Raw genomic sequence first — 21460 nt, 5'->3', positions numbered from 1 at the left:
AAGGGGAGCGACAGGGGTTGGAGGTTGTCCCGACGCAGGGTCATTTCACCGCGCCCAGCCTTTTCAGCAGTTTCTTGCCTTTGGAAAGCAGCCCCTGTTTCCTTCTCGAGGCCCTTTCCCTGCCTCGCCCGGGACTACCAGTACCCACAGCGGACGCAGGTGACCCCGAATGGAGCTGGGCTGTGGGGGGCGGCGCGCTCCTTGCTGTACCTGAACCCTCAGGAGGAACCTGGTAGGTACATCGTGAGAGTTTAGTGAGGGCGTGCGCGCCGCAACCCTCCGCTCGGCGACCCCACCCCGGAGGAGCACCAGGGACCCCGCCCCCGGCGCGTCCGGGGAGGCGCAGCCGCCCCCTGGGCCGGCCCGGCTCCGGGAGGGTGGCCGTGGCCGGCGAGAGCGGGCCGGGCCTGACCGCAGGCGCCCGGGGCCGGGCGGCACAGAGGCCCGCCGCGGGGCGTGTCTGGAAACTACGTGGCCCCCCGGGCCCGCCCCTGCCAAGCGGGGCGCTGCGGATGGCGCGGGGGCCGGGAGAGGAAAACTAGCTCAGCCTTGACTGCCAGCCGGGAAGCTTAAGGCCCGCGCGGCGGCTGCGTCCGCTCCCCGGGGCGGCGGGGCTCCCCACGCGCCCCTTCTGTGGCCCGGGGCTCCGCGCTGTGGCGGCCGGACGCGCCCTAGGGCAGCGCGGCTCCGGCGGGCGCCGTGCCCGGCGGGGCTTTAAGCTGCTGGGGCTGGAAGCCAAGGCCTAGCCTCACGGAGAACACCTGCCAAGCGTCCCGAAGCGCACCCGGAGAGACCATCGCGCTGCCGCCGCCCTGGGCCTCCGCCGGCCCGCATTGCATTGCCCCCGCCGCGGGGGCGCCCCGACCCAGCACGCGCCCCAGCCCGCGGCCGGCGCCTGTGCCTTAAAGGGGGGTGTCCTGGTAAACGTGCGAGGTTGTGCTTTTCCAAGAGGGGCTGACAATGCAATGTGGGCCGAGGCGGGAGCGGACACGGGGACACTCGCCGCGGGCACGGACCGGCGGCCTCGTAAGAAATATGTCCCCAGGGACGGCCTCAAATCCGCTGCCGCGGACGCTGGGAGAGGAGCCCGCGCCGCCGGCCCGGTCGCGGGGCCCCGGGAGCATCAGGCCGGCACTCCGGGCCCAGCGGCCTCGAGAGACATATTTCTTATTCCCGCAGCCCCACAGCGACCCCGAGCCCGCCGCGTCCGGCCGCCAGGGAGCGGAAGCTGGTATGGCTACGGGGTCTTCGGTGGCCACTCACGTGAAGGCTACGGGGCCTGCTTAGGGTGTGAAATGAACACTCTTCTTCTGTTTCCAAGCAGATGAGCAAAGAAATAAAAATACACACATGAACACAGGCTATAGGAAACCCGCAGCGATGAAGGAAAAGAAAGATGAGGCTGACCATGAGTGTTCCCTGGCGGTCACCGCGGGCGCTCTGGCCCCGGCCACGACCCTGCGCCCCGGGGGCGGCGGCGCCCTGCTCGGCGCCCAGCCTCGGGCTTTCGGGCTCAAGCCCCATGGACGGGCAGAGAGAACTCGGGGTCTTTGTGTTCCGGCCCCCGGTGGGGGAGACCAGGCGGAGGCTGCGGGGCGCTTGGCGCGGGGGTGGGCGCAGGGGCCCCGCGGGGACCACTTACCCTCTTGGCCTTGGCGCGCGCTGGGGCGTCCTGGGAGTAGTGCGAGGGCGCGTCCGACAGGTAGACCTCCACGTCGTCAGGCACCTCCTCCAGGAAGTTGGAGGGCACCAGGCCCTTCTGCCCGTTCAGCTCCCCCTGGAACAGCGCAGAGGTGAGCGGCGCGGCCCCTGGAAGCCCCGTCTGCACGAGCCAGGGCGCGCGGCTTGGAGCGGGCGGCCGCAGGAGAACCCCGAGGCGCGAGCGCCTCCACTCCGCCTGGTCACAGCGCCCGCCCCGGCCCAAGGTCCGGCAGCCCACCCTGGGGACCGCCTCCCTCAGGGGTCCTCAGCCCTGCTGCGCTCGGCGCCCCGACCCACCGGGACACGGTCGGAGGCCAGGCGACTCCCGCAGGCAGGGCTGGAGCCCGCCCGCTCGGCCTCCCGGTGAGCGTGACGCCAGGAGGCCCCGCTGCACCCGAGACTGCCGCGCCCTCCGTGCCCTCCACACACCGCGGCGAAGGGCGCCGCCGCCTGGGCCTCTGGGCCACCGTTCGCGCAGAGTCTGTCCCCTCCCAGCCTGAAGCGGCCGCCCGAGATGCGAGACGAGGGCAGCGCACAGCGCCCGGGTGACAGCGGCGCGGGTGCCCGGGGCCGAGGAGTGTCCAGAGGCCCCGGCCCTGGAGCTTGGCAGCAAAAGCCCAGTGAGAACGGGCAACCGGCGAGCCTGCACAGGGACCCACGAGACCACGGAAAGGCGCCCGAGCCACCGCCCAGCAGGAGACAAGGCGGGGCCGCGAGCCGCCAACTCCGTCCGCTCAAGACGGCTCTGGAGCCCCACATCGGGCGAGGCGCTGCGAGGCGGAGAGGCGGCCTCTGGGCGCTGCTGCTGGAGTGTGGACGGGGAAGCTGCGCGGTGCCCGGGGCGGTCACCCGAGGCCGGGAGACCGGCCGCACGGACACAGTCGGGGGGCGGGGAAGACACCCAGGCGCGAGGGCCACCCGACGCCGCCGCCTTTGCCTCCCTAGCAGAAGCCGAGCACCTAGGCAGGGCGGGCTGGAGCCACCTCGAGGCGCGTCCCCCCCAGGGCTCCCACCGCCACCAGAGACCACGGCCAACCGCTGTCCTGGCCACGTTTTTAAGCGCGAGCACGCGGCTGCATTTACTTCCACTTTGGGCGCCGGAAGCGCCCGGCAGGCGGGAGGAGGAGCCGGGAGGTCAGGCGGATGCTCAGCCAGCGAGTGCCCGGACAACCTCGGGGCCCCGGGAGGGGCGGGGGGTGGGGTGGGAGGAGGCAGCAAGCTCAAAAACTTACGTAGTAAAATCCATCTTCATCGATTTCCCCGAAGACGGTGATGATGTCCCCCGTGCAAAACGTCAGTTCAGCCTGTGGCGGCGACGCGGAGTTAACAGGGTTTTCCTGGACAGTCATCGCCCCGAAAAGCCGGTGCTCGGCCTCCTCACAGCGGCGGTCGCTCTTCCCTGCCGAGCGCTGACCTCCGCGTCCAGCCAAGCGAGGCTGCCCCGGGGTCACCAGCTCAGCAGGTCCCCAAGGGCCATGAGGGTCAGCGATGGGGGCTGCCCACCCTTCCACCGGGTCAAGTCTTTAAGCCCCGGAGGCCAGCAAAGCGCAGAGCCCGGCGGACCTGGCTGGGGCGCAGGGCCTCCCTAGACACCCCTGCACCGAGCATGCGAGTCTCCTGAACCCCAGACACCCCAGCGTGCAAGCCTCACGCCCTGAAACCCTTGCACCAAGCGCGCGAGCTTCACGCCCCCCCCAGACACCCCTACACCGAGCGTGCACGCGCCCCCAGACACCCTCGAAGCGAGCATGCGAGCTTCATGAACCCCCAAACGCCCCCGCACCGCGCGTGCAAGCCTCACGCCCCCGACACCGGCACCGTCGGCTCCGGGGCGCGCGCCCGGGCCCCGCCACCGGCGCGGGCGGCCGCTCCTCCGTGTCCGCGGCGGCGGCGTCCGCCGAGCCCCCGAACCCCCCCGGCGCCGGGGCGCGCGCACCTCCACGTCCACGTTGGGCGAGCTCTCGCGGGGGTCGTAGTCGTACAGCGCCACCATCCTGCCCGTGCACGCCGAGGGCCGCCGGCCGCGCCGCCGCTCCGCTGGGGGGGCAGGGGGTGGAGTGACGGCCGCGGGGTGCCCGCCCCGCCCCCCTCCGGGCGCCCCGCCGACTTCCGGGCGCGCGGCCGCGGGGAGCAGGGCCGCGGGAGCAGGGGCGCCCCTGGAGGCGGGCGGGCGCGCGGCGGCCCCGCAGCCCCGCCTGGGGAGGAGCCCGGGCGCCCGCAGCCGCCCCCCGCCCGCCCGCCCCCCCCCCCCGCCCGCCGCGCCTCCCTGCGGGGAGCCCCGCCCGCCCCAGAGGCAGCCCCGCGGGGCAGGTGCCCGTGGCCTCCAGGAGCCGCGGCCCCGCCTGACCCGACAGCCCGGAGGGACAGCCCGGAGGGGACAGCCCGGAGGGGACAGCCCGGAGGGGACAGCCCGGAGGGGACAGCCCGGCCGGAGGGGACAGCCCGGAGGGGACAGCCCGGAGGGGACAGCCCGGAGGGACAGCCCGGAGGGAACAGCCCGGCCGGAGGGGACAGCCCGGAGGGGACAGCCCGGAGGGAACAGCCCGGCCGGAGGGGACAGCCCGGAGGGGACAGCCCGGAGGGTCAGCCCGGAGGGGACAGCCCGGAGGGGACAGCCCGGCCGGAGGGGACAGCCTGGAGGGTCAGCCCGGAGGGGACAGCCCGGAGGGAACAGCCCGGCCGGAGGGGACAGCCCGGAGGGGACAGCCCGGAGGGACAGCCCGGAGGGTCAGCCCGGAGGGGACAGCCCGGCCGGAGGGGACAGCCCGGAGGGGACAGCCCGGAGGGGACAGCCCGGCCGGAGGGGACAGCCCGGAGGGGACAGCCCGGAGGGTCAGCCCGGAGGGGACAGCCCGGAGGGGACAGCCCGGCCGGAGGGGACAGCCTGGAGGGTCAGCCCGGAGGGGACAGCCCGGAGGGAACAGCCCGGCCGGAGGGGACAGCCCGGAGGGGACAGCCCGGCCGGAGGGGACAGCCCGGAGGGTCAGCCCGGAGGGACAGCCCGGAGGGTCAGCCCGGAGGGACAGCCCGGAGGGGACAGCCTGGAGGGTCAGCCCGGAGGGACAGCCCGCAGGGGACAGCCCGGCCGGAGGGGACAGCCTGGAGGGTCAGCCCGGAGGGACAGTCCGGAGGGACAGCCCGGAGGGGACAGCCCGGAGGGGACAGCCCAGAGGGACAGCCCGGAGGGTCAGCCCGGAGGGACAGCCCGGCCGGAGGGGACAGCCCGGAGGGACAGCCCGGAGGGGACAGCCCGGCCGGAGGGGACAGCCCGGAGGGTCAGCCCGGAGGGGACAGCCCGGAGGGGACAGCCTGGAGGGTCAGCCCGGAGGGACAGCCCGGAGGGGACAGCCCGGCCGGAGGGGACAGCCCGGAGGGACAGCCCGGAGGGTCAGCCCGGAGGGGACAGCCCGGCCAGAGGGGACAGCCCAGAGGGACAGCCCGGAGGGTCAGCCCGGAGGGACAGCCCGGCCGGAGGGGACAGCCCGGAGGGGACAGCCCGGAGGGACAGCCCGGAGGGTCAGCCCGGAGGGGACAGCCCGGAGGGACAGCCCGGAGGGACAGCCCGGAGGGGACAGCCCGGAGGGACAGCCCGGAGGGACAGCCCGGAGGGTCAGCCCGGAGGGGACAGCCCGGAGGGACAGCCCGGAGGGGACAGCCCGGCCGGAGGGGACAGCCCGGAGGGTCAGCCCGGAGGGTCAGCCCGGAGGGGACAGCCCGGAGGGACAGCCCGGAGGGACAGCCCGGAGGGGACAGCCCAGAGGGACAGCCCGGAGGGGACAGCCTGGAGGGACAGCCCGGAGGGTCAGCCCGGAGGGTCAGCCCAGAGGGGACAGCCCAGAGGGGACAGCCTGGAGGGTCAGCCCGGAGGGACAGCCTGGAGGGTCAGCTCGGAGGGACAGCCCGGAGGGACAGCCCGGAGGGGACAGCCCGGCCGGAGGGGACAGCCCGGAGGGTCAGCCCGGAGGGACAGCCGGGAGGGGACAGCCCGGAGGGTCAGCCCGGAGGGACAGCCTGGAGGGGACAGCCCGGAGGGTCAGCCCGGAGGGACAGCCCGGAGGGGACAGCCCGGCCGGAGGGGACAGCCCGGAGGGTCAGCCCGGAGGGACAGCCTGGAGGGACAGCCCGGAGGGTCAGCCCGGAGGGGACAGCCCGGCCAGAGGGGACAGCCCGGCCAGAGGGACAGCCCGGAGGGTCAGCCCGGAGGGACAGCCCGGCCGGAGGGGACAGCCCGGAGGGGACAGCCCGGAGGGACAGCCCGGAGGGGACAGCCCGGAGGGACAGCCCGGAGGGACAGCCCGGAGGGGACAGCCCGGAGGGACAGCCCGGAGGGGACAGCCCGGAGGGTCAGCCCGGAGGGACAGCCCGGAGGGTCAGCCCGGAGGGTCAGCCCGGAGGGGACAGCCCGGAGGGACAGCCCGGAGGGACAGCCCGGAGGGTCAGCCCGGAGGGGACAGCCTGGAGGGACAGCCCGGAGGGGACAGCCCGGAGGGACAGCCCGGAGGGTCAGCCCGGTGGGGACAGCCTGGAGGGACAGCCCCGAGGGGACAGCCCGGAGGGTCAGCCCGGAGGGACAGCCCGGAGGGTCAGCCCGGAGGGACAGCCCGGCCTCGCCCGCGGCGCTTCCCTGCGAGGCCCGCAGCGCCAGCCCGTGCGCGGGGTCACACTCCCTGCCGCGGGGTCACACTCCCTGCCGCGGGGCTCCCCCGGCACCAGCTCCCGGGGCGCGGCACTTGGGGCGTCCCGGGCCCGCGCCCTCTGTCTGGCTGTTCTTGGGGCTGAGCTCGGAGCCCACTGTCCGGCCCCGCCCCCCGCCCCCGCCCCCGCCCCCGCCCCCCGCGGGGACCCCAGGCCGCCCGCCCCCCGCCGCCTCACAGGCACGGGCCACCAGAACCCCGATTTTGACAGGAGACGGGAGCGCCCCAGGCCCAGGGGCGGCGCTCGGGTTGGTGCGCAGCCCCGAAACCGCCGCCTTCTTGGTGCCCCGCCCCGGGGGTCGGTGCCCCGACAGCGCGGCCGCGGGCTGGGGGGCGCCCTGGGGGGCGCCCGCGCCGAGCCCCGACACGTGACTGCACTTCGGTGGGGGCGGCCGGCCAGGCGCGAGCTGCGAGGGCGCAACGGCCGCCCAGCCGCACGGTTGAAAAACCGTCCCATGGGAGCTGTGGGCGGGGCACCCCGAGAGGCCATACAGGGGGCCCTGGCGCTGCCCCCCAGGGGAGAGCCGCCAGAGGGCCTGTCAGGGGTGGGGCCTCCGCGCTGTCTCCCCCAGAGCCCAGCGCCCGGCCGCGTCTCAGCTGCTCGCGGCGGCGCCCGCACCCCGCACCGGCCCCTCCTCGGGCCGGCGGCCTCACTGCTGGCCGGTGCCGGCCGGACTCCTGGGGGCCCGGCTCCTGGGGGCCCGGCGGCCTCCCTGACGCTCGGGGCGAGGCAGCCACCGCGTGTGAGCGCGTCTCCCTGTCTGTGGCTGCACCCCAGGGTGGCTGCGCCTGGAGCCCCAGGTCTCCGGCAGCGGGGTGCACGGGAGAGCCCCCCGAGAGTGGGGCCCTCTGTCCCGCCCTGTCCTGCGTGAGGCTTGAGCCACAGGCCCTGCCGCGCGGGGCTGTGCGGCCGCAGCCCCCGGCTCCGGCTTTCGGCCTTCGGCTGTGTGGCGTCGCCCTGGCCCCGGAGCGGGGCCGGTGGCCCTTCCGCCCTCCCGCCCGGCCTGTTGCCTCTGTCCGCCCCGCCTCACGGGCAGTCCACCCGGCAGTCCGTCTGCTCCGGACGCGCCGCAGCCTCCCCCGCGCTCCCCGCGCGGCGTGGCCTTCTGTCTGCGGCGGGCCCGGGAGCAGAGGGCTCGGTGCCCAGCCGGGGTTCCGCGCGGCTGCTTAGCGCGCGGGTCCTCCGGGCTCCGGGGAGAACGGGAGATGGCGGCGGCGCTCCAGCCGCACCGGACACGCCGTCGGTGCGCGGCGCCTGCAGGTTGGCTCGGGGAGGTCCCCGACCTGGGGGAAGCGCCACGCCTCTGGGGAAGCAGAGCCCGCGGGAGCCAAGGCGCAGCCCCACCAGCACCCCTGAGATCCCCAGTGTCCCCAGCGCCCCTCCTGCTTGGGGTGTCTGCCAGGGCCCCACCCACACCCAGGCGCCCCTCCGGTCAGGCTGCGCCCCACGGGCCACGGCTGAGGAGGGCCCATCCTGGGCCGGCCGCGTGCCTCCGCCCCTCCTACCAGGCCCCCAACCCACCGGAGGCCCCAGCCCTGACTCCACCCCGGGAGTGGGTTTCAGCGTGTGATCTGTGGGGACACGGCTCAGCCCGGACCCCGGGCGTGCAGCTGCTGCGACGGTGCAGCCCCCGCCCGGCAGGCAGCCCGCGCGGGCGCCGCCTCACCTATTTTCTCCACCGGCGTGTTGAGCGGGAGGAAGCCCTGGCGGAGCAGCTGGCCCACCATCTCCTCGTCGTCCGCCTGGATCTCGGAGACCATGTTGCAGGGGATGAGGCCCAGCCGCGCGCACGTCTCCCCGCGGTAGAACCCGTCCGCGTCTTTGTCCCCATACACCTGGGGCCACGGGAGCAGTCAGGCACCGCCACCGCGCCCCACCCGCGCCCCCAGCACCCCGCCCCACCCCGGGGACCTGCCCGGGCACTCCCTGCCCCCGGAGGGCCTGCCTCAAGGACCCCAAGCCCCCACCTTGATGACCTGGCCTTCTTTAAAGGGGAGCTCCTCTTCCGCCGCATCGGGGTTCGGGGACATGGTGAGGGGGTCGTAATCAAAAAGAGCCACGAAGACCCGGGCGGGCAGCTCCTCGGCGCCAGGGTCGGTGTCCGACTCCTCGTAGAAGTCCGGGGAGAGCCCCTCCCGCCCGCCGTAGTCATCTGCAGCGCGGGGGGCAGGGGGAGAGGTGGGTGCCGCGGGCCCAGGAGCCGGGTCCTGCTGCTCGCGCTGCGGTGGATGGGGAGGGGCGGCGGCCCAGCCCGGGGTCCGGACCGTCTCTCAGAAGAGGCTGCACGGGCTCGGCCCTCCGGGTACTAACAGGAGGGACCAGAGTCTCCATCTTTGTAAATGGGGGGGGGCATTTTTCTTAAATTTAGGGGCCCCAGGGGATGTTGAAAGTGTGGGACTTCTGTTTCCCGGTGCACACGCCACTCACTACAGACGCATTTAGGAGGCGTGTGTCCTGCAGACTCAGACCCCCCCAGGAAAGGAGACGGCGCTGCAGGGCCGAGCGCGGGGTACCCCAAGACTAGGCTCTTGCCAGGAGCCAAAGCCCGGTGCTGACCGCCGGCCCCACCTCCTGCTGCGACCGGAGCTGCGGGGCTCACACCACTGTCCCTTTGAAAGCGCCGTAGGCCCCTGTGTGTCGCTCGCCGGCCCCACCGGCCCTCCCGGCAGGCGGGCCCCGCCACCCCGTGGCCCCACACCTGAGGCCTCGGGCTTGCCCACGATGCTTGCCACCAGGGCAGGCCCCGTCTGCCCACTTGACCCGGCTGCAGAGCCAGAATTCCCAAAAGGAGTCAGGACTCGGGTCGCGGGCTGGAGGGCCGGGTGCCTGGGGTCCTCCTCCCGCAGGTCCCGCTGAGCCGCCCTGGCCCCTATGGGCCTCGCCAGGCGCAGAAGGCGCGGGACACGAGGCCAGCGTGGTCTTCTGCCAGGCCCAGGCCCGGGCGTGGCGCTGCGGCGCCCGCCTGCTCGGCAGCAGGTAACTGAACACCCCCGTTTGGCCCAACACACTGTCCCTTACGCCCCTTGCAGTGTTTCGCTGAAGCCGGGGGCGCGAGAGGGAGGCCCACTCACCGATGGCCGGGCCGGCCGCCGGCCGGGCCCGCTGGGCACCCACGCCGCCGTGGGAGAGCCTCCGGCCCACGGGGTCCGCCCTGTCCGGCCGGCCGGCCGCTGCCGGGTTCCCGAGGATCTGGGGACACAAGCGGAGCCAGGCGTGAGCGTCGCCGCCTCGGGGAGGGACGGGTGAATCAGCGAAATCAATCAACTCAGAAGCAGAAGCTCTAAAGGCAACTAAACTTAGCTTTTAACTGAAAGGTTAGCTGATTGACCTGGAAGAGAGAAAAGCTGTTCACCCCCGGCACCCCGTCGTCTACCGCGGAGTCGTTTGGCAACACACGGGTGGGGGTGAAGGAGGTGTTTGTGGCTGCTCCGCTGCCGAAGCGAACGCTCGGAACAAAGTGAGGGCGGCGTCGCTGGGGCTCGGCCCCCGGCGCAGCCTCACCTGTCCCAGCCCGGCCTGGCCTGCTCCGGCCGCAGAGGGGCGCACCTGGGGCAGAGCTGTGTGGGAGGCTCCCGGAGGCTCAGACACGCGTTTCTGCGTGTCATTGGCTCTGAATCTCCAGGTGACATCGCGGCTCTAATCTGAAGACCCCCGTCATTTTCGGGGCTCACCGAAGGGCTCCCCGGACGGCTAAGTTTGCCTTTCGTTTCTTTACACGACAGGCGGGACTCGTCTAAGAGAACCCGAGCGAAGCCTCCAGCTCGCTGGTGGGTAATTTGAGCCAGAAGTTCTCGGGGACACAGGGAACGAGCCGGGCTGGGAGCTCCAGACGTGCTTGTTACAGGCGGGGTACGGGGTGCGGGCCCCGCGGCGCGAGTCAGCGGGTGACAGATCGGCGCCCTCTTGCGGACAGAGCGCGAGCGGCGCGGGCCCGGGCCGCGAGCGGGCTCACCTGTCGTCATGGCAAAGCTGCGCACGACGGGAGCAAGTGTTCTGGAGAGAGGACACAATACAGAGGTGCCCGAGCCCGCCCGGGAGCCCTGCTCCTGCATCCACCAGCAAGCCGCGGGGCGGGGCGGGGCGGGGCGGGGCGGGCCGCCCGGGGCTGACGAGGCGAGGCTCATCCTGAGCCCGGGCGGGGCGGCGGAGGCGGGCTTCGGGGGCCGAGCAGAAGCCGCCTCGCCCGCCATCCTCCTCCGCTCTGCGGGCCGCGGCGCCCGCGCCAGGCCCGGGGGGGAACAGCCTCGACGACGGCGCCGTCGTCAGTCCCTCAGGTGCGTTTTGAGCAAAATAAGTGTGGCCAAACGTGGGCCGTCCCGGCTCAGCTAACCCTTAATTAAAATTTAGATTCAGTTGTCCTTTATGAAAGCAGCCAGCCCCGCCGCCGGGCCGGGGGTCGTTATTCTACAGCAAGGGAAAGGGGCCCAGCGGGGCCGGGCGGCCGGGAAGCAATGCGGTGTGAGAAATCAAACGCGCGGGAAGAGGCAGCAGCGCCGTGCCGGGATGCAGATGGAGAAGGCGGTCGGCAAGCGGAGGTGGGCAGAGGAAGGCGGCACGCACCCCAGGGCCTTCCGCGGCCCGGGCGGGGGGCTGGGCGGCGCGGCCCGCTGCCCTGCGGCCCGGCGCTCGGTCGCCTGTCCTGCACGCCTCCCGCACAGCGCCCGGCCCCGGGGGCGCGTCCCAGCCGTCCTTCCCGGGGGCGGGTCTCTCGGGGCCGGGCTGGGCGTCATCGCTCCTGACGACGTCGCCGGGGCCCCCTGGCTCCCCAAAGTCCTCTTCGACGCTGCTCTGTCGGGTCAGCGTGCGCCGCCGGGCCAGCAGCGGCCGCAGGCCCCTCCGGCAGGGGCAGGGCCCCGGGCCCGGGCCGCACAGGGAGGCCGGGCGGCGGACACTGAAGCGCGACTCCTCCTCTTCGCTGCCGCAGTCCAGGCCGCTGTCCGGGCTCCGGGGGGCCCAGCGGCCGAAGCGGCCGCTCCTGTCCTCCAGCGGGGCGTCCTCGGCGTGGGAGCCTGCCCCCGGGGCCCTGGGCGCGGCCGGGAGCCAGGAGCCCCGTGAGGCCGCGTCTCCCCTGCCAGGCCGGGCGGGCCTGTGCGTTCGGGCCCGGGGGGCGCCCCCTGCGCCCGGTCTATGCCACAGCTCCCAGGGCTCCCCGTCCTCCTCGGCTACCTCGGGGATACTGAACAGCTTCTTGCTGTGCTGGGCCTGGCGGGGGTGCTCGGGCTGCTCCAGGAAGCTGCCGTCGGGGCCCCAGGGCCGGGAGCAGTCCTGGGGCGCGTGAGGACAGGGACGGGGTGTGAGAGCGGCCGTGAAGTGGGGGCGTGGGAGGAAAGAAAACAGACAGGATTAGTCTCGAGGCACATCTGGGGGGGCATGCTCTGCGGGCTCTGGAATGAAAACAGAGTGGATTAGGGGGTGCCAGTGGGGAGCAGAGCAGCACGGACAGCACCCCAGAGCGGCCCCTGGGGAGCCAGAGCAGCACCAGCGCACTGGGCCGAGGGAAGTGGCGCCAACCGGCCCAGGCAGAGGAGGAGGCTGGGCGCTGACGGAGACACCTGTCCGAGCCTCGGGGGTCTGCACCCACGGCCTGTCAGCTGCACCCCCAGAGCTCAGGAAGCAGCGGTCCACAGGCCTTTGGACAAGTCCCAAAAGACAACACCTGTCCGGCATGGCTGCCCCTCGGCTCTGCTGCTGCACTCGCGCCCCTTTGGCCCCTCCTTCCTGTCGCCTGGCTCCTGCCGCCCTGGACCCCACACAGAGAGCCCGGTGTCCAGGGGCCCGAACCCTCGCCGCCTCGGTGCCTGCTGAGCCCAGGCTGTCTGCCCGTCTGCCCTCCAGGGACTGGGCAGGTGTGGAACCTTGCACTGCTGGCTGAGGCCTGGCCTGCAGCGGCCCCCACATGCCTAGCCAGCACCAGCCAGTGGGAGTGGACAGTCATCATCTTGCCCCTCGGCTCCTGCTCCGCCTGCAGAGGCTCCCAGTGCCCCTGACGCACACCCGGGGACCTTCAGCACTGGCTGCCCAGCCCTCCTGGCCACACGCTTCAAGCATGGGTGCAGGAGAAGGGACTGGCCAGGGTGCCTCCCAGACCAAAAGTGGGCACAAGCGTACCAGCCCTGCAGCCGCTCACTGCTCCCGAGGGGACACTGAGCCCAGGCGCCAGGTCCTGGGATCTCTAGAGAACTGGAAACCAGGCGGTCTCTGCACCCCCTGCTTCTTAAGCTGAAAGTGTGTGTGGGACCGGGAAGGCCCCGCTGTCCCTGCCCTGCCCACCGGACATCTGCACGGCTGTTCCCAGGGGCCTGTGGCTGGGGCTTGGCCGTGCTTGGTCGAAAGGCGCATGTTGGCCTCCTGCCAGGCTCGTACCGGGAAGGCCCACCCCGGCGCTCCCCCGAGCAGAGGGGATGCAGTGCAGGTGACCACCGGCTCGCAGACACTCCCAAGCAGCTCTGGCTTTGGGGGCAAAGCGTGGGGGCTCCGGGGGAGACTGCACCTCTGCACTCTGCACCAGAGGAAGCTCGCGCCTTACTCTGCCGAGAACGGTCGGTGGCTCCTGGGAGCGGGGCGCAGGTCAAGCGGCCGAGGCCAAGCGGCCGGTGTGCTCTGGGGAGGCGCACAGCCCCTTGGCCCCTCCTGAGAACACGGCTCTTCTCCGTGTGAGCAGCCCCGCGGGTGGCCTTCGTCCACGCTCACAAGGCAACAGCACTCCAGAGAGATGCGTGCCTGGCGCTTCCGCCCGCGGCCCCAGCCGCTGCCTGGCCATGGCCCCACCCTCAGGCCCCGGACGGCAGCCCCCGGGCTCGCGGGCACCGCCCCAGCCTGGCGCGGAGGAGATGGACTCGCAGCCTGGCGAGGTCTGTGTCACCGCGTCAGTGGCGGCCCAACGGCCCCAGCCAGTCCCGCCCGCCCGCCGCCCCTCGCCGTCCCGTCAGGTGAGGCCCGCCGAGCAGGGCTCGCACCGTGGGTGGAAGCTGTGGCTCCAAGCCCCCGGCCCCAGGAGCACAGCGCTGTCCCCAGCCTCCCTCCCCGCCCCAGCGCCCTTGGAGCCTCCACTGGCGCCTTCCCAGAAGCAGCTCCGCGCACCCCCGTCCTGACGGGCTCCGGGCTCCCTCGGGCACAGAGCGCTGGGCCGGGCTGAGTGGCCCGTTCAGTGCCGCAGGGAGCGGCTGCCCCAGGCCACAGGGGCTCAGCTCACACCCAGGCGGCAGAGGCGGCTCGGGGAGCCCCAGCGCAAGCTCCACAGTGAGACGATCGGCCCCCAGACCGTGGGTGGTGACCAGCTGCCCCTCGGGCCGGCGGGGCCTGGGAGAGGACGCCTCGGGACGCCGCAGGGAGCCACTGACCTTGAGGGCGTTGTGGGACGTGCCGCTGGGCCGCCTCCGGCCACCGTCCTCCAGCTGCATCTCCGAGTACAGGTCCTCCTCGTCCTCCTCCAGGATGTCGGAGAGGTCGGAGCCCCGGCTGCTCTCCGTGTGCTGCTCGTCGCCGTGGCAGCAGTGCGGCTGGCGAGAGAGGCGTGTGGGAGCCGCGTGGGGCCCACTCCCTCCCTGCCCCGCTCGGCTGCATGAGCCCTGCGTGTGCACACGCGTGAGTGGCCACTGGGGAGGGCGTGTGCAGGCGTGTGTGAACACCGTGTTGAGCGGTGTCTGCGTGTGCGCTTCACGGCTGTGTGTCATGAGCATGTGGGTGTGGGTGTGCGAGCTGCTCACTCCCAAGGGGAGCTCAGAGGCCACAGGTGCAGAGCCCTGGCCCTGGACAGAGCCCCGAGGCTCAGCGACACCTACGGGTGGCCACCCCAAGGCACCGTCAGCGCCCGGCAGGCCGGCCAGCAAAGGCTGCAGCTGCATCCGTGTGCAGGGGCTATGGGCCCGGGCACCACACGTCTGTGCCTGGGTCGGGGCTGGAGCTCAGTGTGGGCAGGAGCTGCCTGGGGGTGGGGTGGCTGGAGGCTCCCACAGACCCCTGGACACCAGGAGCCCCAGAACATACAGCCCCGCCTGTTCCTGGCCACGGCGCCTGCCAGCCCAGCCCCACCCAGCAGCGTTTCCGCAGTGCCCAGCCAGGACAGGCAGCTGAGCAACCCAAGCTGTGTGGCGTGAGCCGCTCTGCCTGGCGCTGCTGACCATGGCTGCCACAAGACGACGCGCATCGCGTCAGGCACCTGCTCTCGGTGGCTGGCCCCAAGGACACGGGCGCCTCGCTGATGTCCCTGCCGGCGGGGGTGGGCGGCCAGGGCTGGGGGGAGACCCTCCATCGGGCACAGGGCAGGAGATGTGGCGTGCACAAAGGCCAGGCTGGGTCCAGGGGCTCCCGGTGGAGGGAAGGCTGGGACAGGCGCACGTGCATCACTGGGGACCAGTGGCAGCCGTGCAGGCGAGGCAGCGTGGCCCCTGATCTCCCGTGGGTGTCGGCTGCCCGTCCCCTGTGGCGGAGGGCGGTCCCCATCCAGGAGGCGTGCCAGCAACCACTCGCAGTGACCCACCACCATGACGGCTGGGCCAGCCCGGGACCCCTCCGCAGAGCACAGGCCTTGGGGGCCCACCCAGGGCTGCTCCTTGGGGAACATGTGGCTTTGCTCTTGGGCCTCATCAGGCTCACCGCAGGCGAGGCTGACAGGTGCCTGTTGAAAGTATGTGGCGTGTGCTGACAGCTGCATGCCTGGCAGGGGCACGCTTGACACGTGTGCTGGCAGGTGTGTGCTGGCAGAGGCCTGCTTTCCTGGGCTGGGGCACAGCACTGGGCAGCTGGCGGGGGCTCTGGGCGAGACACTCACTAGAGAGGATCCGACGAAGGGTCTCTTCACCCAGCAGACCACCTGCCCCTCCGCAAACACCCACCCCCAGTTTGGCTCACGGAAGAGCCCCTCCTGGTCCTGGCTGTCAAGGCCGCCACTCCATGTGGGTCTGCAGCACTAGGAGAACCGCCATCACTCCTCACAGCAAACAGGCGGGCACCCCTCTTTATCAGCACAACAAAGGAGACCTACTGTGTGCAAACGCGCAGACTCAGCGGCCACAGAGGTGGCTCTGCTCCCAGGGCTCTGGGCGGGGGCCCTGAGCGCCGCGGTCCCCGCCAGGTCACGCTCTCCCAGGGGAGGGGTGTGGGCCCGTCTCCTCGCCGGGCAGTCCGAGGCTCCAGGAGCGGGGACCCAGCCTGCCAGCCGCGATGCAACCCTACAATGGGGCCTCGATGCCAGGGTCTGCGCAGGGCACGGACCTCACCTGGGGCCGGCCCCCTGGCTGGAGCAACAAAGGGCTTTGTTCCGGCTGCTGGGCTGTGGCGTTGGCCGTGGCCGTCCCAGCAGACTTAGCCAACGTGCCACAGAAACCCACTTTCCCTCGTGGCCAGAGCCCCGACCGTCTGACAGGGAGTCAGCAAGGGCTCCCAGGAACCCGCGGGAGGGCTCGAGGCCCTGGTCTGCCCAGAGGCATGTGGGCAAAGTCTGGTGTGGTTTCTGGAGAGCCCCCTGTCCCAGTGAAGCGAGTGAGCCCCAGGAGAACGGCCCCTCCCCCCTCCCCAGGGGCTGCCACATGAGGGTGTGATAGCTGGAGCCCTGGCAGCCACTTTGTACCACGAGACAGTTCTGCGCCAGACCCAGGGGGCCCGCGGCGGTCACTAGATGTCTTTGTTCTTCCAGCTGCTAATGTTAGACAGTTTGGTTTTCTGTCACGGTGAGTGCAGGGACACTGACTGAGGCTTACGGGTGAGGACACTGCCGCCATGGGCACTCCCCACGGGGCTTTGTGAGGCAGCCAAGGACGTGCCCCCACCTCGTATGTCCAGTCAGGCCTCGCGTGAGTGTGCTCAGGAAAGGGCCAGGCCCTCTGAGGCATCCCCAGGTTAGGACTGGCCAGGCAGGCCCCATCCCTGACCCTCCAGTCGTCCAGCCTGTATCCTTGCTGTCACCCAAGGACACTTCCAAGGGCCCGTGGTGACAGCGGTCACCTGGGCGGAGCAGAAGTGGGGGGTGCACTTGCTTCACCCCAGCACGGGGCGGTTTGCCAGTAACGGCCAAGAACAGGGCTGTGCTGTCCACATGGAGGCCAGAAGGCTCCCTGGCTGCCCCCAGGACGGCGCCCGGATGCGAGGGCGAATCGTCTGGCCAGAGCCCGCGGGACCCTGGGCAGCGCAGCCCCGCCTGGCCCCTCGCCTGCTCACCTGCTTGCCCAGCTCCGAGCCCCGCAGGAAGTCATCCACCGAGGTGCCCCGGCGCGGGGGTTCCGGGGAGCAGTAGCCATCCTCCTCGTCAGAGTCGGCGTAGCGCCCCGAGCTCCTCTCCAGGAACATGCTCCTCTTCTCTGACTTGGAGGAGACAGGGCCGGGTGACCGGATGGGAGGGCGGCGGGGGCCTGCCGGCCAGCGGAAGGCTCCAAGCTCCAGGGCTGCGGGGCCAGGGCTGCAGGACCCCAGGACACGGGGCGGGTGCCAGAGGGGCCCCTGCATCCGCGGCGGGGCCGGGGGCGGCGCCTTACCCGGCTGCTCTCGGCCACTCTCTGCGCGGCCTCCCGGGCCATGGCCTTGGCGACGGAGGTGGACACGGGGGCCCCCTGGGGCTGCGGCAGGATACGGCTGGGCGAGGGCGAGCGCCGCCCGGGGCCGGCGGGCAGCTCCAGCCTGCGCCCGTGGGCAGGGGGCGCCCGGCCCTGCTCCCAGCCCTCGTCAGCCCGGGCGTGGGGACCCAGGTGGTCATCTTTGGTTTCGGGGGCTCCGGCACTTGCTGATGGCTTCGGCATGGGCACAGCTCTGGGGTGGGGCAGTGGAGGCACCAGGAGGTCGGGAGGGATGGCAGCGAGGGCAGAGTCCACCGACTCCCCCTGCGCAGAGAGGGTCCGCACAGTCAGGGCCTTGGCGTCCAGGCTGTGCAGGCGGGCCAGCTCCACGGCCGTGCTGTCTGCTGTGGGTGCGATGAGCTCAGCCACCTGCACGCAGAGAGGGCAGCTGCCAGGCTGCCCGGCAGCTGCCACTGGCCCGGGCGCTGGGCCAAAGGAAAGGGCAGCCCTGTTCTGGGGACAGACCCTGCGGGGCGGTGCCGTCCTGCCCACGCTCTGGACCCGGCGCCCCAGAGGGCCGTGGCTGGGGCCGTGGGTGGGGGTCCACCCGCCGGGCCAAGGGCACTGGGCACAGGGGAGGGAGGCAGGCAGGGGGCCGTGGCCCGGGGGTGAGCCCACACACCCGCTGGCCTTTGGCGAACACCCCGTAGCCCGTGACGCTGGCCCCGTTGGACAGGCCGGCGGCCGTCAAGGCGGGCGGCTTCCAGGAGACCAGGACGGTGGCGGGGGTGGCCCCGGCCTGCACGGAGACGTCCTGCGGGGGAGCCGGGGGACCTGGGGGCAGAAGGCAGGCAGGCTCAGGCAGCGCCGGGGCTGGTGAGCGGCCCAGTCACCACTGGCCTCACCTCAGAGGAGACAGTCCTTAGAGGCGCCGGACAGCGGCTGGGGTGGGCGAGGGCTGAAGGCAGGAAGGTGGCAGCAGGCCAGGCTGTCTCCCCACTGCGGCGAGCCAGGGGCACAGGCCGCGCCTCCCCACCCCACTCCAGGAGAGCAGGGCCCAAGAAGACGCCCCGCCCTGTCCTCCCCCAGCACCCCCTTTCCTGGACTTGAGAGACCCAGGGCCCCGGGGCGGTGGGGGCTGGCGCATGCACAGAGGCCCCCGCGAGGACAGCGAGCACCAGGCTGACGGCCTGCACCCGGAGGGGCTAACTCGGCATAGCCTGGGATCACGTCCCGCCCCGGGGGCTCCAGGAGGAGCAGGACCCCCTCTGCACGCTGCTGGTCGCGGCCCCAGTCTAAGGGTGCAGAACCCCGGTCCTCTCGTTTGAAGGCAGATGGGTCTCACGCGGGGGGCGGGTCTGAGGCTCCAGGCTGAGCCTCCACCCTGGCGGCCTGCAGCACCCGCAGAAGGAGAGGAACGTGCAGGCTGGGCCGTCCCCCACCCACCCGCCCCCAAGACTCCCAGGGGGCGCGTGCGAGGGGGTGCCGGCCTCTTCCTGTGCAGAGGAGAGGAGTCTGGGCCGGGTGCAGGGAGCCCAAGAGCACATGTGGGGGCTGTCCTGCCTCACAGACCCACGCAGCTGGGATTAGCTGTCGGCCCTCAGGGAGCTGGGTGGACGGCCCTGGACCTGGACGCAGGAAGCGCCCGCCCCCAGCCCCGGCGTCCCCTTGCCTCATGCAGGATGAGCCCCTGGTGATGCAAGTGCTGACGGAGTCTCTCCAAACCACAACCAGGCCCCCCACGCATGCCTGAGCCTCTGGCCGGCTCCTTGGGCGCTCCAGGCGCGTGGACGGGACGCAGCCCCTCCCCCGCCCCAGGGCGTCCGCGAGGAGGCGCACCTGCGGGCAGTGTGGAGAACTCCACGAAGGCCTCCTTCTTCTCCCTCTGCTCCAGGGGCAGCTGCCAGGGCATCTGGTGGGGCTTGGCCAGGACCTTGACCTTGTAGGCCATGTTGGGCCTGAGGTTGAAGAACTGGTACTTGTACCTGGCGGCCTTGACCATGTCCAGCTCCTCCTCATTGAGGAAGATCACGTGGCTGTAGTTGCTGTTGGTGGGCAGCCAGGACAGCTGGGCGGAGATCTGCGTGATGTTGTCCACGCGCAGGTGGGAGGGCGCCACCACCACGTCCCTGCCCACCAGCAGCGTGCACCGCAGCTCGTCCGAGCTGCCCCGGCTGGTCACGCACTGCACGGAGATGCGGTGGGTGCAGGCCGCCAGGTTGAGCTTCTCCACCAGGGCCTTGGTCCTGCTGCCCAGGGCCAGGCTGAGGCGGGGCTCCGCGTCCACCAGCACCGTGTAGCTGCTCACGGCGCCCCAGCCCGGCGGCACGGCCGGGGGCTCCCAGCCCACAATGACACTTTTGGCGAGTTGTTTGATCAGGGTGATTTTCCGAGGGTAAGGCACGGTGTCTTCTCCGGCGTCGTCGAGGCTCACCTCCGGCGCCCCCGTGTCAGCGGGGACACCCAGGTCCGTGTGCGTGGGCGAGTGCAGGTCCAGAATGCGCCCCCCCTCCAAGCCCAGCCCCGAATGGTTGATGAGGTTCTGGTCCTGCTCGCTCCCCAGCGTGCCGGCCAAGCGGGACTCGCTGTCCTGGACAAAATCCACGAAGTTGGACGGTACCAAGCCCCTCTGCCCGTCCAGGAGCTCACCTGCTGGGACAGCACCGCCGCGTCACTGAGCGCTTCGGGGCAGGGCTGCCCTATCATAAGGCCTCGACTCTTCCCGGCCCAACCCAGGCCAGGCGGAAGGGAGAGGCCGGCCTTCATTGAGGGTGCTCTGGAAATGCAGCCGGGGAGCTGAGGGTGGTGGTGCGGACGGGGCAGGTGGTGGTGAGGATGACTGACGTTACCGAGCACTTGCCGTCCCCAGGCCCTCCTCTAACCACTCCCCAGCTTCTGTTTGTACCAAAAAATCTAAAACGATGAAGCAAACCCTCTAGGATGTTGATGCATGAAGCTTCTGGTGCCGTCACGTGTTCAAGGTCAAAAGATGACGAAGATTTAGCATTCTGGGGAGGGGATTTCACATTTCCTAATTTCAGATCGTGGGGGCGGTCAGCAGGTGGGGCCAGACAGCGCCAGGTTAACCGTGGGCACCCTCTGGGGTGAGAGCCTCTCTCGTGGGGGGTCACTGGGACAGGGGGAGGGCACCTGGGCAGCCGGAATGAGCAGGAGCGGACACCCTGGTGACAGGGCTGCGGCCCCGAGCATTGGGAATGGCGTCTGGGAGGCTCCGTGGAGACTGAGATTCCAGAACACCCAGTGAGCGCCGGGGTCTGCTCGGAGTTAAAAACTGGACCCTCCCTCTCCCCATCATCCCCAAGGGGAAAAGCTGGTGACTCCGAGACCAGGAGGGTCACAGAGCAGAGAACCGGGGCCAGCAGGAGAGAGGGACCTGGCCTGTCGGGAGACCCTGGGCGCCCTCCGCGTGCTAACAGAGACCTTCGTAGAAGCCGTCCTCGTCCATGTCCCCGTAGATGTACAGGTACTTCCCTGCCGTGAGGGGCAGCTCAGCCTCCGGGTTTTCGTTCGGCCCATCGAAGGGGTTGTAGCTGAGGAGAAAGCAGCCTTCGTCAGCAGGCACCGGGGACCCCACGGGGTCCTCCCTGCCGTCGGGGCTGGCGCCCTCTCCCCGCCACTGGGAAACCACGCTCAGGGCGTGCCCCGTGTGTGCTGGGAAAGCTCAGCAGCGTGCCTCTGATGCCTCACCCCAGATTTCAAACGAAGACCATCTGAAAACAAGCGGCAGTATGGGAGTCTCTGCATCAGATGATGCATTTATGGATCCGCTATTTCTGTTCAAACCTGCCTGTGCTGCCAGAGCGACACATTTCTAAGTTAATAAGAAAGTCAGCTCTGCAGCATGTCAATAGGACCATCTAGCCATGGCGGAATCACACTACATGCCCCATTTGCTGATTTGTGTGCTGCTTACCCTTTGCAGTGCAGCACAACTTTCCTTCCATCTCATGAGATGGGCCAGCAGCACCTTTTTGATGGGTGTATAATTTTCCACTGACTAGATGGACCTGCTTCGTTTACCCAAGTTCCAAGCAGTTCCTAAGGGGACGCCCGATGGCACTGCTGTTGCCCCTCACTTTGGCTGACACAATCGGCGTTACTTCACACGTCCACATAAACGTCCCTCAGGCTCCACCCACTCTCCCTGAGGGCAACAAGTCCCTGGGAAGTGCGTGGGTTTGGCTAAAAGGACCTAAGGAATGGTCTCATTTGATCTCCCCTCCCCCAGGAGAAGGCACCCCACATTCTCAAGTCCCCAAGATGTTTTTTGAGGTCATGTCCAACTTGCAGATAAAACATCAGTCAGACGGCCTTCTTGTTGACCGGCTAACTAATTATAAGTAACAGAAAAAGCCTCAAAAAGAAAACCCACGCAGCAGCAGTGCTGATGGGGGGAGTGACAGTCGTGTGCCTTCAAAGAGGGTCAAGGGCCCGGCAGGCCCAGCCGGCCAGCACGCTCCTGTGCGGGCTCCGCTGGGACACCAGGACGTCTCGGTGAGGAAAGCAGAGCCGAGGGAACACCTACCCCACACGCGCCATGTTTACTGTGTCACAGG

The 21460-nt window shown here is 71.0% G+C and overlaps 1 protein-coding gene across 1 annotated transcript; it reads right to left on the bottom strand.

The window, feature by feature from the left end:
• Positions 1-40: 40 nt before the first annotated feature.
• Positions 41-21443, bottom strand: RIMBP2 (RIMS binding protein 2; the record flags this gene model as incomplete). Its single annotated transcript, XM_084253161.1, has 15 exons — positions 41-229; positions 1643-1777; positions 2934-3005; positions 3638-3738; positions 8063-8231; positions 8364-8548; positions 9468-9585; positions 10957-11661; positions 13737-13895; positions 16552-16695; positions 16866-17312; positions 17566-17717; positions 18723-19532; positions 20325-20434; positions 21430-21443. The coding sequence occupies 15 exons, from the start codon at positions 21441-21443 to the stop codon at positions 41-43; spliced, it is 3510 nt and encodes a 1169-aa protein (XP_084109287.1).
• Between the last annotated feature and the right edge of the window lie 17 nt (positions 21444-21460).

This window comes from Talpa europaea, assembly GCF_964194135.1.
Source record: "Talpa europaea genome assembly, chromosome: 14".
Taxonomy (NCBI): Eukaryota; Metazoa; Chordata; class Mammalia; order Eulipotyphla; family Talpidae; genus Talpa; species Talpa europaea.
This window is presented reverse-complemented; position numbering and strand designations above follow the sequence as displayed.